Source organism: Pseudochaenichthys georgianus, chromosome 8 (genome assembly GCF_902827115.2).
Source record: "Pseudochaenichthys georgianus chromosome 8, fPseGeo1.2, whole genome shotgun sequence".
Taxonomy (NCBI): domain Eukaryota; kingdom Metazoa; phylum Chordata; class Actinopteri; order Perciformes; family Channichthyidae; genus Pseudochaenichthys; species Pseudochaenichthys georgianus.
In genome coordinates, this window is record NC_047510.2 from 26,199,851 (window position 1) to 26,215,391 (window position 15,541).

Below are 15,541 nucleotides of genomic sequence, written 5' to 3' on the forward strand. Positions count from 1 at the left end.
ATTGTAGCTATCCTGTGACCACATCAAGGAACTGCAACACATACAATTTATCAAGCCTCACTCTCGGATCAATCTCTATTTTATAGTCTATGGAAAATTAAGACATGATATAGACTATATTAATATTTACAGTACATATTTCCAAAAAATACAGTTCTCCAAAAATAATGAACATAGATGTATTTAGTTTGTAATGGTCTTCCAGCTAAACTGAAGCAAGAAAGGGTTGAAAAAAATATGAATGCTAAAATAAAACTCAGTAAAGCTAGCACGAGTGCAGTTCCACAATTTGACTACTGGAGGGCAACTCCTCTATCGTAAAGCGTAAACTTTTGAAATGTATTGCAATCGTGACCGCCATCTAGGGGCCACACTGTTGAACTGCAAGCCATTCAATGATTCAAGAAGCATCATAATGGCATAATGGAAAACCACCACTTCCGGTCACACTTTCAAAATATGTTTATTGGAACTTGTACTTAGTGACTATTTTTCTTTATGCTTTGGAGGCTGTGTCAACCCTGTTATAGGCATGTGAATTAATATAATACATATTTCTAATTAGAGATATATGGTACGTTTACACATGAAATAGCTGAGTGTGAACTATCCATTTAAGTTAAAACTATTGAAAAAGGAGGATATACAATTTTCTCATGAAATATTAACGTTTGTTCCATTAAAACATTAAACATGTACTTCCGGTTCATATACTGCAGGGCTGCTGCCGGACTACCGTTAGATGAACCATAAACGGGCGGCGTTGTTACAGCGTCTGCCATTTTGATTAGAATTAAGTTAAAGCTACTTCACGAGATATTGTAGTAGCCTTCTTTAAATCAAGGCTACAGTCTTGTGAGCAAAATGCTTTCCGCAGCCCAGTTACTCGATGAGTTAATGGGCCGAGATAGAAACTTGGCCCCTGACGAGAAGCGATCCAACGTGCGATGGGACGATGAGACCGTAAGTTAGCTTATTGGCTAGCGCTAGCCTAGCAAGTTGGATAAGCTAGCAAACCGTTTGTAGTAAAATAAATCCGTTAATCTTATTATATCGGAGTTAGCTTGATTTGGCAAGGTGTGGTTAGTCCATATTTTTACGATAACATACGATTTGAAAGCGTTAACTGGCATTTTGAGTGTTGGCCAGGCACTCGTAAAATTAGCAGCAGTTAGCTAATGCTAACTGCATCTCATTGCTTCACAATGCGGCGTCAACACGTTGTAGATAACGTGATTGTAACTACTGTTTTGCTGTTGCCACCTTTAGCTCTGAGTTAATTATTGTTTTACTCCTTATTATCGATATGCCCTGCTTTAGTCAGTGTATCTTACTGGTAATTTGAGACATAGTAAGAACGTGTTAAATCCACGTAATGACAGCCTTGCAGGGCTAATTTCTTCCTTGTTAGCATAAGTACAACGTCATGACCTGATCAGATTTTACTCTAACGTAAACGAGATTTTAAGAATAATGTTGTATGTAATAACAAAAATGTGTTTCTCCTTCAAGAAGGTATGCAGATACTACCTATGCGGCTTCTGCCCGGCTGAGCTATTCACCAACACCCGCTCTGACCTGGGTAAGTTAACGTTGTTACATGTATCCATTATATATGCGTGTGTTGTAATGTAGCAATAGGAACATATTGGAAGATAACACTGCTATTTTTTTTTTTTCAGGCCCTTGTGAAAAAATCCACGATGAAAATCTTAGAATCACGTAAGTTTTGATCATGCTTCTCTCAACACAAGTGCTGTGTGTCTTTTTATTTCCTTTTAATAATCTACTTATATCACACTGTGTTCAGGTATGAGAAAAGCTCTAGGTTCATGAAGGAGGGCTATGAGCGGGACTTCCTACGCTATCTGCAGTCCCTCTTGGCAGAGGTGGAACGCCGGATTCGTAGAGGGCACGCCCGCCTTGCACTTTCGCAGGCTCAGCAGAATGCAGGGGTGCGTGTACATTTGTTTTTGCATATTATGTAACCCATGCTTATCACTTTATTGTGTCGTTGTGGCCCTGGTCTCATAAACATAGGCACATCATGTTATGCACATTGCACCTAGTCAGTGTTTCCCATAGATCTGAAATATACTTGAGCGGGGGGGGAAGGGGGGCGGGTGCGCAGACAACATGTTTATTTATTGACTTTTCATTCCTGTATAATCATTTTGCGTAAAGATGGCACTGTTTGTCAGAGAACTTCATCCTTCTGGGATTTCATGAAGAACAGCTCCAACGTCTGTGTGTATTAACTGCCAGTGTTTCCCACAGATCTGAAATATACTTGGGGGGGGTGGTGATAGCGGGGGGTTGAGGTGACGTGCAACAACATTAACATTAACCTTTCTGTTGGTCGCTTGTTAGCAGACCCTTCACGCGATGGCAGAGCGAACAGGTACAGGCAGGACCCATAATGATAGCACTATAGTTTAAATCTACTACCCACACATGAACATATGGAAATGGGTTACGATTTTTAAAAAAAATATGTATTTATAAATGTATTTAGGAAGCTATCCATGTGATTTTTAGTGGGGGTTGACCTCAAATCCTCTAGGGGGGTCCAGGGGCATGCCCCCCCCCCCCGGTAAGATTTTATTTTTGGAGTTAAATGCATCAATCTGGTGCATTTTGAGGGGAAAATAAAGAGACTAGATCTATGAAAACACCTATATTAAACAGAACTGTATACATTTCAATACTCATAAAATCATGGCCATAACCAATAATACCATTTCCAATATGAAAAAACACTGAAACTTGTTTATTAATTTATTTTTGGTTCATTTATAGTGAGTGTGTCTGTGCTCCTGAATCAGCCTCTCCTGTCTCCCTCCTCTCCCCCCTGCTCCTCTTTGAGGCAGCAGCAAAGACTAGTTTTCTCTCAACAAGTTTTAAAAGTGTACCTTTTTTCACCTAGTTAAAGGTGGGGTAGGTAAGTTTGAGAAACCGGCTCGAGATACACTTTTTGTTATATTCCATGGAATGCTCTTAACATCCGATAGCAATGAATATCTGAAGTGCTTTGACAAAAAATCCATAAAAAAATGTAATCTGTGGAAGCCGTAGTACTGTAAAAAGGACGGCCAATCATTTTAGCCGGCCCGGCTAAAGTAACTGGAGGGCCTACCTGCCTGTCAGCCTTCCATCTGTGCACAAACTTATCTCGTGCCCTCATTGGTCATGTGTGCGTTCGTGTGTGTTGGAGGAGGAGGGGCTCTGTAAGGAAGTGGCAGATTTGTTCCGGTTGTGTATTTTCAAATTCTAGCGCACTCGAGCTGGTTTCTCCAAAATGACCTACCCCACCTTTAACTTTTTATTTATTTATTCATGCATATTTTACTAATCACATTTCATTTCATTTAGCTGACGCTTTTATCCAAAGCGACTTATAATGACCGATTACAGGGACATTCTCCCTGGAGTAACTAAGGGCTAAGTGCCTTACTCAAGGGCACACTAGAGGTGGTGTTCCTGGCGGGATTTGAACTCACAGCCTTCCGATCTTCAGCCCACCTCACTATCCATTAGACCAATCACTACCCTCTCAAATGGAAATATGTGTTTACATAAATGGTGACCCACTGAGAACTTAGACTAAGTTAACTATCTAAACACTCAGAGAGTCCTTTACCTCACCTGAGCTGAGGTTATCCCGAGCTTGAATGACACACAGAGACCAATCAAGGGCTTTGATTTATGATCTGTATGACAGTGGCCATGTCCGCAGGCTACATCATGTGGACAGCCAGTCACCCTGTGTGAGGCAGGCCACTTAACAGGCCAGAAGGAGGCGAGATCAGAGCGAGGGATCATTGTCCACAAGTTAATCGATCGCAGATGGCGTTGTGGTCACGGACGAATACAAAAAACTAAATGGGTCGCGAAATATACCGTTAATATACCTGGGCGGCCCGTCCAAGTATAGTCTATATGTGGGAAACCCTGCTAGTACAGCTATCTGTCATCTTGCAGTGCAGTTATATTCGGATATATTCGGATGTGTTTTTTAACCTGAGATACATTGTATTCATCTCTTCAGGGTCCTGGTCCAACAGGAAAGAATGATGAGAAGGGCCAGGTTCTTACAGAAAAAATTGAAGACCTAGTTTTGCAGGTTTGTAACAAATACGTAGAAATACCTATACCTATAATTGTTTAGTAAATATTAATCATAGATAGTAGTTTGAAAATGTAAATAGGATGCACTTAATTATGTCACATATCACCTTAAACAAACTGTTTTTCTTCGCAGATTGAGGAGCTGGGGTCGGAGGGCAGAGTGGAGGAGGCCCAGGGAATGATGAAGCTGGTGGAGCAGCTAAAGGATGAGAGGGAGCTGATCACCTCAACCCCCTCGGTGAGTCAGCAAAAGCAAATCGGCCCACAGATAGTGGGCACTGGTCATGTAATGATGTCTGTTGGCAAACATCTTTCTTTCTTATATAGGTGATCAAATCTGTGCAAAATAAGACGAGCAGTTTTGATTCTAGACCTATCACAGTCCATATAACGTAATGTTTGTATTGTATTTTTTATCCAGACCATCGAGAGCTTTGCAGCCCAAGAGAAACAGATGGAGGTGTGTGAGGTGTGTGGGGCCTTCCTCATTGTGGGGGACGCACAGTCCAGGGTAGACGACCACTTGATGGGCAAGCAACACATGGGCTACGCCAAGATCAAATCCACTGTGGAAGAGCTCAAGGTAACAGGATAACATGTTATAAGCGATACAAACATAATGTAATGCAGCACGCACGATGTGCAGTACACATGTTTGGGTCCATGTTATTACAACATGAAGTGGTCAGTTTGAAAATGATATAAAACCCAAGTGAATGATGTCAAATACATGATGCGTTGATTGTTCTCTCAGGAGAAACTTCGCCGTCGCTCAGAGGAACCCCAAGATGAAAACCCAGCACTAAAGAAGGACAGAGAAGACCGCGAGCATGAGAGGGAGGAAAGGGAGAAAAAGCGCAAAGAGGAGGAAGAGAAGGAAAAAGAGCGAGAGAAAGAGCGTGACAAGGAGAAGGAAAAAGAGAAGGAGCGCGAGAAGGAGCGAGACAAGGAGCGGGACAAGGAGCGGGACAGAGATAGAGACAAGGACAGAGAGAGGGACCGGAGGACACGCCGAAGCAACTCCAACAGTCGCAATTCCAGCCGAGCATCGGACAGGAAGCGGAGCAGGTCCCGAGATCGCCGGCGCTCCAGGAGCAGAGACAAGGAGAGGGAGAGGGAACGCAAGCGCAGCAGGTATGGCTGACTATCACTTGACTAATAGTAACGCCTCTCTTATTTTATATCTACAATTTTAATTGTAAATTGTCATATAAAGTAGGGATGGGAACGATTAATCGAATATTCGAAATTATTCAGGTATTCAAATAATTATTCAGGTATTCGAATATGAGTTATTAATTTTTTTTTTTTGGGAGGAATGCCTAAGTTGATTACATATTATCAAATTGAATAATTCAATGTATACGACAGTGCCATAGCTAAATGTGTTAGTTGACGTCTGAAGGTGTGTTTTGCTCCGCTCACCGGTCCCTCACAGCGGGCAGAGCTGCAGGTGCTGATCTCTCTCTCTCTCGCGTCCGGTTATACTTCACTCGTGTTTATGTCCAAATCCATCAGATCTAGCTAGTTCTAGCCAAAGATATGGCTGCTGCCCCTCCCTACACGCAGATCACGCAGACTCAAACCTCATCTTAGGCCCAAATGTGGCCCAAATGAGCTCCACAGCCGTTGCGAGGTTCCGGCGCTAACAGTTCATGAGCGTGCTCCCCCGCCCCCTGTCAACACTCGCGACACATGAGTGGCCAGCCTAAACAACAATAAGTGCTGCTTGGCAACCGTGTGTGGCGGAAGAGTACATAGACATTTTGACAGGAGAGATTTAGTTTTACCGGTATTCAACTTATTTTACCAGTCATAGTCCGGTAATTATTTACACTCCAAGAAGAGTCCTACACAACAGACATGGCGTCAAAAAGGAGTAATGTGTGGAAATATTTCGACCAGGTTAGTGAGTGCGGTGTAGAGTGCAAACTATGCCAAATTAAACTTATACATGCTATACCTTGCTATACCCGCAACCTCCGTTCCAGCTGAGAGGGTCTTCTCTACAGCTGGCCTGATTGTGAATCCCGCACATGAAAGCTGTAGGTTTATAGCTTTCAAACTGTGATCACCAGTTCAATACATTTGACAAATTTGACTTGGTTTCTACACTTATTTGATGTATTTATTTATTTCCAAAAGTTACTGACATTTTTCCCCCCTATTTTTATAGGATATGTACATTTCGGTTAACCGTGTTTTTGGGGGGGTCAAATATTTGAATATACATTTGCTTTCAAATTCCCATCCCTAATATAAAGGCATCTTTTTCACCAGTAGTGAGGTGGAAAAAAAGAAAAGGTTCCTATGTATTAATGAGATGCCTCTACTATGAAACATATTATAAACTGATATTTGCAATCATTGACCACAGACAACTTTGTGTGCCGTTTTGATGAGACATTCTATCACCTGTTGCCTTAATATCCTATTCCTCTGCCTCTTCTTTTAGGAGCCGGGACAGGGAGAGGAAACGCAGTCGTGAGCGCTCCGACAGAAAGCATCGCTCCCGCAGTCGTGACAGGAAGAAGTCACGCAGCGCAGAGCGCAAATCTCACCGCCATCGCAGCCGCAGCAAGGACAAGGACAGGGAGGAGAAGAAAGACAGGGACAAAGAGCGGTCATCGAAAGACAAAGGTGAGGACGTGTTTTTTATTTGACTACATGCTACATTGCCCTCTTAGTCCCACTGTAGGGTAGGGTAGGGATGGGTATCGTTAAGGTTTTAGCGGCACTACTACTTTTATGGATACCGCTTTAAACGGTACTTTTATCCGTTCTTTTGGAGAGAAAAAAACAAATTGTGAACAAAATTAACATTACTTTTTATTTAAATGAAATACATAACATTTCACATCAAAAGAAACAACAATGTTTTCACAAAGCGTATTAAATAATCTGATGACAGAACTGTAAACAGAATCGCTGAAACTTTAACAAAGTAAATAACTCAGTTACCTCTAATCATTAACCCATGTGTGTATAATTGAGTTAACTCTGTGTTGCTGCTAGCATACAGAACACCTGACGTGGAAACGTTACTCGTGGACGGGGCTACAGCGCTACTAGAAAGACAGTCGAACCCGGTGCATTCCTCCGTCTGGATGTGGAGCACTTTTGCTAAATGTTTAGACAAATTGCTCGTGTCGCCGCCTTTACATGCTAAACACTTATTGCATTATTGGCAACGAGCGCGTTCTCTCCGCCATCGTGTGTGTGTGTGTGTGTGTGTGTGTGTGTGTGTGTGTGTGTGTGTGTGTGTGTGTGTGTGTGTGTGTGTGTGTGTGTGTGTGTGTGTGTGTGTGTGTGTGTGTGTGTGTGTGTGTGTGTGTGTGTGTGTGTGTGTGTGTGTGTGTGTGTGTGTGTGTGTGTGTGTGTGTGTGTGTGTGGCTGCATGTAGAAGCTGCGTGTGTGTAAACTGCCCCGCCCCCTCGCACACAGACAGGGAAAGATCGAAAATACTCAAAATAATCGCATAAGATGCATTTTGCAGTATTTTTGCGTATTAGACTAACTGCAATATAATGTTTGTGTAGCAATAATACATATGACATATTTTTTAGACGTCTCCAGTACCGATAAAAAGACAGATAACGTCGGAGCTTAACAGTTCCACGGTCTTTATAATTAAGCCCCGGGGCTCGGTACCCATCCTTACTGTAGGGTGTTCGGTCTCAGTGTGCAGATTTCTGATAGACCTGTACAATGTTTTCTCAGACCGTAAGGTGACGGAGGAGAGGAGCAGCTCTAAGAAAGAGAAGCACTCTGACGGCAATGCAGCTGCCATTAAGGCTTCGTCCGAACCAGAACCGATGGAGAAAAAGGCGGCGGCCCCCGCCCCCCCTCAGATTAACGGCCAGCAAGAGCTCCTCCATTCTGAAGGTGACACTCAGTCCAATTAAAACTGATCTGATAGGACCTCAGATCAGGCTCAGGTAAGTGCGTCCTCCTCCTCGCTCCCCCCTGGCTCTAAATCCCTCCTCCACCTTCCCACCTGTCCCATCTCCCCTACCCTCCCCCACCCTACCTTTCCCACCCTGTTTATGTTCAGTTCAATTCCTATGATTTTGTCTTATGTACATATATCCTTATCCTGTTTTTGAATTGTGCATCATAAGTATGCACTGAAGATGAAGAACTAGGCCCGATGAATGAGAAGAAAGTAACAGAAAACATTCACACAAAGCCCAGAGGGAAAGGCCAGTGTAGCCCTGAGCAGACATGCCCGAAGGTACCCCTTGTTTTGTATATCGGTTTTTGATCCTTATAGATGTTTATTTGTCTCTGTGGACAAACGGCAGAATCACTATTAACCAGTCAAATCCAATTTTCCTGCCTGTATTTACCTGTTTTTGTTTAATTTTTTACTTTTCAGTAGAGAAATGTAGTCATTTTGAAGAGAAATTCAGAAATAAGTAAACACACATACTTTCAGCTATAGTCAGTATTATGTTAAAACACAAGCCATTTATTTTGCCTTGGATCTGTTGTCCAGCTTACTGTGCCTGATAATGCCATGCAGTGTGTGTTTGGGGGGTGTTATAGCACCGGGGGCCTTACTTAACTTACTAACTGGAGGGTAGGGTTTATCAAATGAATTGCAGCTGACTTCCATACCTCACACAGCGTTGGTGTTGTGAGCGAGACCACATGAGAAAAGGGCAAATTAAAAATCATGGATACTCTCTGACTGTCAAACTGTGCAGGTACTCACCCCAGGTACTCCTTTCTCTACCCACATCCATTTCTGAATGCTGTTGCCTGTCAGAAAAAAAACAATTCTGTACTTCTCCAGAACATGAACTTGAAAGCTTGAATGTGTATATAAGTTGTATTGTGTTTCTTTGCTACCTTTCAAATATGTTTGGTGAAAAGGGCTCTATATAGACATTTCAGAGGGACACTTGTTTAATGCTGAGATGCACTCACAGCCTGCTTGATATACCTATGCCAACTGCTAAAATTGTCCCTTTGATGTCCCTGTGAGGACTATTAAGCTTTTCTTAGGATATATTTTTGTTGTTGTTAAGATGTGTTTGTCAACTTGCATTGGCGTTAGAAATATCACACAGGTCTGTCTCTGTTTTTAAAACATTGGGGTATAAGGTGCGATCAAATGTTTTATTTTTTAGATTAAGTTATTTTAAGTGCAAACGTATAATTCTAACAATACTTTAAAAAAAAAAAATATATATTCTGGCAGCAATTCTACTGTTGTGATAGTAATAGTGCATTATTAGCAGTGTCCCTTTTCATGATCTACACTCTTCTGTGGCTAAGTTGAGGGATATGTACCTCTGTCTGTAGATAGTGTTGTTGCTTAAGTGGCAGCAGTTGTTGCTACAAGCCCTTGTTGTGGGACCTTTACTGACATTGCACTTTGTGGACATTTTTGCTCAACAGGGGACTCTGGGATATTTGTTGGAGGAAGAAGTGGAAGAGCGCACGCATCCTTTCCCTGAACCTGACACCTCGCTGCTTAAAAACAAGGTGAACCACAAATGTGTAGTGGCTTATTTAAAATCACGAACGTACATGTGTAAATGAGAGGGGGGGGGAATGAATTTTCATGTTCCATCTGTCTATCTTTTGGCCGGATGAGGGTAGTCGTGGTTCATCTGATGTATTTCTTGGTCTAGATGTCAGGCAGGCATCTTTCTGAATACCAAACTTAGAGCAGTTCGTTATGGGTTTTTGTGTTCCTATTTTAAAAGCCTTTTTACACATCATCCTTGTTTCTTGGCATTTAGTGAAATTGAAATAAATAAAAATTGCTTGTGGTTTGTTTTGGTTTGTCAGGCTCCACTTCAATCCCTGAACTTTTTATAGTCGGTTAAAAGCGTATGTACAATGTTAGTCCTATGACAGGGCGTTTCTTTTTTCTCTTCCACTTAGAGCTCACGTTGATTGCTCTTGTCCCCTTACTGTAAAAAAAGGATTATTTTGATCAAAACATTCGAGGACTGAAGATTTGTTTAATTTTGCTCTGCTTTTAATGTCCATGTTGTCTCGATGAATAAAAAGTAAAAACTTGTCAATGTTGTTGTGTTTTATTTAACGCCATTAGGACTGTTCACATGTTGTCCTAGCAAAAGCAGGTTAGCGCAGTGAATGGGAGAGTGGGGTATAATAGTCTTTTTATCTAAGGAAAGATCCTAAACTATCCTTAAAATGTGTTGAAGCCATGGCAAGCTGTTCCAATTTTCGAAACTCGAAGGAAAGCCGCTTCGATGGTTCTTTTCTTATCTCCTTTAGCATCGGGAGCATAGGGGTGTAACGGTATCCATATTCCTCCCGTCACGGTTCGGACGTCACGGTTCGGCACATGCAGTCACACGGCGAATACGCCTTTTTTTTTACGACTGGGGAAAAAGTCTGTCACTCAGGGCAGTATTACACTATATATAATCCAGGGGGCGGTATTGCCCCTAAAAGCCAGCCAGTAAATAACAAATGAAGAACAAGAACAAAACGAACACAATATATGAAGAAGAACAGTTAGTAGCTATGGCGAGTTCACACAACACTCAGGTGCTAGAAGACCCACCTGCTTCTTTTAAATCAGCTGTGTGGGAACATTTCGGGTTCCCTGTGGACTACAACAATGATGGGGTGCGAGTTGTGGATCGGACGAGGACGGTGTGTCGGCGTAGTTCGACAGCGGTGCGGTATGCTAGTGGTAACACGTCAAACATGCAGTCACATCCGAGTCAGTCTCAGTCCCCAGCGAGAGGGTTTTCTCGACGGCAGGTGACATAGTTACCGCCAACAGATCTGCCCTCACTACTGACAACGTAGACAAACTCATCTTTTTGAAGAAAACCTTGAAAATAGAGTAAAGCTTGAGTACCTTTATTTAGGCATAACGGCCTGACACACTCACAAGTTAATTACACATGTTAGACATTGCTCCTAAAGGTACAGATTTCATTTTGTTTTATATTTATCATTGTATTTATTTTATATTTTGACATCAGGAGATGTTATACAGTTCTGTATTGCCTTTTATTGATTGTGATTGAAACACTTATTATTTATTTAAATATTTAAGACATTCTTTTTAGTTGTACAGCTTATTGAACCTTTTTGTTTGACATCAGCCAATATAAATAATATGGCCATCTGAGTGTTACTGTTTGTGGTTTGTTTTTAACTGTGTAATACAGTTAATGATTCCAAATGTTAGAGTTCCTTATTTTCATACCAAAACTTGCACTACTGTTAAAAATAAATAACAGCAAAAAAAATATGAATTTGGGACTTTTTTTGCTTTTCCTTGTTGTACCGAACCGTGACCCCCACACCGAGGTATGAACCGAACCGTTACACCCCTACTGGAGCATCTTTTACAAAAGGAAAGGAGATAATTACACAATTCTTTGTGGAGGCAACATTTAAAATGTTAAAATTAATTACTTGGCTAATTGTATTTATTTATTTTAACTGTAGATGTCCACCCTAACAGTTAATCACAATGTGCCTCATTCAGCCAGCCTCTTATTCGTCTCCTTGTAATGCAGTGAGAAAACTCTGCAGAAGTGTCCGGTTACTGCCAACGTAGCAAGTGAGACATGGATGCAAATGGCGAATTGTATCCTGGCTTAAAGCCACCTGCTTTGATTACACTTTCACTAATCAGCAATTGCACAATCTAATTGCTCATTAATGCGAGACCCCGAGTTGAATGTGCTGACATGCTATAAAAAGTATTATTGAACATTTTCATACTGGAGTTCTCTCTATCCCACAAAATAAGTGCCAACATATCAGGGCTGACGTTTTTCCTTGGCACTGACCTTTCCAAAGCGGGGGCCTGTGGAGAAAGCAGCAGGGTCTTTTCAGTCCTTCATTTGAGTGTAATTAATAGCTACGGCAGGGTTCTGCTCACACACTGACCATCTGAAATGAAGCAGAGTAAAACCAGTTTGCAAGAAAAATCACTACTTTTGACAGACTTTTTTAAATCAAGCAATATCCCTTATTGAACAACTGTATAGCCTGCAGCAGTTTACACCTAGTAGATGGTAATATTGTGTATCAATATATCTGTGACCAGTTACAGTAATGCAGTTATGAATGATTTTCATTACAAACTCATACCCTTCTTGATGTTAGAGTTTCCTCCCTTACTGAAAAGGCTTGACATTAAAATCTCTTCCTGTCTTTTGGCAACATTTTTGTTTTGCCTCATTATTCTCATTGTCTCAATGGAGTTCCATTAGTGTAAATCATTAGGTATTAGGGTTTGTGAACCCCACAAGCACATTTCCCATCAATTACACATAACCATGCTGCATTGTGCAGGTGGACGGCTGTGGCCTCCCTGTCTCTCTAGCAACGGCTCAGTCTTCTGCCAAGTCATCGCCAGAGCCTCCAGCCCCTAGATTCACTTAAATGAAAAGACTTGGGGCCCCTTCTCATCTCTGTCTGCCCCAGAACGACAAAGTAGCAGGTGTGCTTCAGATGCTCTGTTAACGTCTGGGACTGATGCTGAACACGGGAAGGACATAGGGCTCATTTGGGGCAATGGAGTCCTGTGTCAATGCCAAATGTAGTAGACTGATGCACTTCCCACATGTTTCTGCAATATCACATTGAATCTTAGGAGTAGTTTTACTGGACAGCAGGTGGCAGTATGCTCTTGTGTTTAAGGAAAGACCCAAACAGAGTGCAGTGGCCGCTCAGCAGTGCAGATACTGTATTTTCTGGATACATATTGTGCCTATCATAACCTAGCATGCTCATTCACACAAGAGCAGTGAGTTGGTTTCACTTGAAACAGTGTCACACTCAGGCAACATCAACATCCAATTCTCTCTGCAACAAACACCTCGTACATGTCATTAGGAAAGCAGAATTTCCCCGGGGTTAGAGTCGCAGCAAGTGGAGGGAACAGAGGGAAGAAACAACAGGAAGATAGTGAGGGGGGAATGAAACGGTGATCGAGCAGGAAGCAAGGGGGAGGATGGAGGTAGTGAGCCTGATGTGATGCTAAACAACCAGGGTGAAAAAAGGATTAATGGAGTTAGATCGTCTTCTCCTTTCTTTACTTTTACTTTTTTCTCATAGACATGCAGTCAATCTCCAGCGAAGGTCGAGAGGGGGGGCAGCGTGTAGATTATGCAGCAGAGGAAGCCATTCATCAGTGCTGTTGACGTGCTGCCTGATTAAAGATCTAAACTCCAACACACACTCAGCTTATGTCAGCCGTCAGTCAGGAACTCATGGGGGAATATATAATTTCCCCTAAAGCCTTCTGTCATTTGTGCTGAGCGAGAAGCTAGTGCCGTACTCTGCACAGCTGAAGCGCTTGTATTTCTCCAAATATTATTACAAGTGATTGAGTGATAGGTATCCTCACAGGCAGACGGTCGGCTTTGAAGAAATAGTGAAACTGCAGCATTGCTTTGACCACAAGGTTTTTTTTTTTAAATCTTCCAATTTATTTCAATCTTTTAGGAGTGGCAAGCACTGATCAGGCTATTTGGCTGAAGCAACCTACTATACTAAGTAGGCCTACTCAACTATCAACCATGAATAAAAGGCCGAATGTTAGAACATCCATTACAATATCAACATCACTAACTAATCACATTGTTAATAAATAGGAATATATATATAAAAGAAAAGTGAGCAAGTCATCTGAGCAAAATCTACAGCCCTGCTTTGACTCAAAATAGAACCACATGTATATAACCGCACATACACATGTATATGCCTACCTGGAGATGCATTCATTGTGCTTCACAGGAGGTTAAATCACAAACAATGTAATGTTATTATCTTGTCTCAAGCTTTGATTCCCTATTTCATGCAGTATTCATTATTCAGTATGACACTGAGGAAGCATACTGGCAGCTTAAGGGACACATGTCTGCCTGGTCCAAGTCCCCATGTGGAAACAAATACATATGTCAGTATAATACTACCCAGGGCAACACACCACTAATTACACTTCTGAATGCACCATATCTCTTCTCTAACAGTCTCAATACAACTGAACATAACACCATCACCTTCACAAAGGAAACATTGCAGTGCGGATCCGAGCATTGCACAGGAGCTTCTTCTGTTCTGGTGTTCAGTCCGCCTGGGCTCTGAGAATTCAGCAGTTTAACGGGACGTTGTAAAATCGACATTGTCAATACCAATAATGGAACCAGGGTGGATCATGCCTTAGTGTTGCACTACACTTCGCATCTCTCCCTCCCTCAGCAGATGGCTCCACCACAGGAATGGGCTCCGAATCAACGGATAACAGCCCAGCATCTTCCCTTTCGCTCTGACTATCTCTTGCTTTATTTTCTCCCTCTTTCGTTTCCCTCTTTTCTTTCCTGCAGTATTAGCAGTTCTGGCCCCAGGTGAGCCACCCATAGCCGGTGAGACTTTTCAGTCCTCCCACCTGAGCATCAAAGCCCTTTTGTGGGTGTTGGAGCGAGGACAAGCCTGTCCCCATGCGCTGTCTCCTCCTCTGCTCACGAAGGGATAGTTGGACAGCGAGAATGACAAGACAGTACAACGGGAGGGAGATTTCTTCTCTCCTGCAGGATGACTTGCATTCTTTTGTAGAAGGTGAATAACGCCGAGCGTAGACAGAGAAACTGGACTTTGGAATATGTTCAGAGAAAAATAAATTGAGAATGAGACACATTTGTATGCACTGAATCACATCAACTCAGACAATTAGATTAACAGAACACTTTTTAACATGGTAGGACTCAGACAGAGGCGTGCAAAGGATACATGTGATGTAGAAAGCAAACAGAGTATTAATTAATAGATATCTGCATCTTGAAATGCATTTCGCTTATTCAATCTCATCAGAGAGACACAAGGCAATACCAAATCCTCCCTTGATGTAACCCTGTCTCCACGGCAACAGCTCAAGCTGACCTTGCCTAATTTGTACCATAACAACCGACGGTCACACCGCGCTCCGAAATATGCACCAGGTGAAATGAAAATAATTCGGCACACGGCGCGAGCAGACCTGCCTTTGTGTCTCTCCACAGAGCCGCAGGGGAGAAAACCTGGAGCAGAACAAATCACAATTAACACCAAAGCCTGGCTGACTACTGTAAAACAACCAAAAGAGCATCATTACAGAACATTGCCGTTTCCCTGACTATGTAAATGTCTCTTCTGTTTTTTTATTTTAAAGCTGAAAATGACAAAGGTTACCAAACAAAATTGTGCTTCATTTGAATTGCATAATCAACAAGGGTGTTTGTCTCAGCTCCGCGATGAGCTTCAGCTTCATTAGCGGCCCCTATGTTTAGTTATTGATCTCCGGTGGCAGTACTGAAAGGCTTCCCGTAGCAGGTCGAATCCATTACGCTCTTTTTTTGAATCACTGTCACTCATGTGCGATCGCTATTCCTTAGGTTAATTGGGATTGACCTGTTCATTG

At 42.1% G+C, this 15,541-nt stretch overlaps 1 protein-coding gene across 4 annotated transcripts; it reads left to right on the forward strand.

The window, feature by feature from the left end:
* Positions 1-724: 724 nt before the first annotated feature.
* On the forward strand, positions 725-10,164 carry LOC117451088 (luc7-like protein 3). 4 transcript variants are annotated; one of them, XM_034089195.2, is made up of 11 exons: positions 725-963; positions 1,513-1,582; positions 1,683-1,722; positions 1,811-1,955; positions 4,049-4,123; positions 4,262-4,366; positions 4,550-4,711; positions 4,883-5,262; positions 6,584-6,768; positions 7,849-8,013; positions 9,535-10,164. In XM_034089195.2, the coding sequence occupies exons 1-11, from the start codon at positions 865-867 to the stop codon at positions 9,591-9,593; spliced, it is 1,485 nt and encodes a 494-aa protein (XP_033945086.1). In that variant the 5' UTR covers positions 725-864; the 3' UTR covers positions 9,594-10,164. The 4 variants fall into 4 exon arrangements, with proteins under 4 accessions (XP_033945086.1, XP_033945089.1, XP_033945087.1 ...); XM_034089198.2 differs by having other exon boundaries at positions 1,516-1,582; positions 7,849-8,066; XM_034089196.2 differs by having other exon boundaries at positions 1,516-1,582.
* The last annotated feature ends 5,377 nt before the right edge of the window (positions 10,165-15,541 follow it).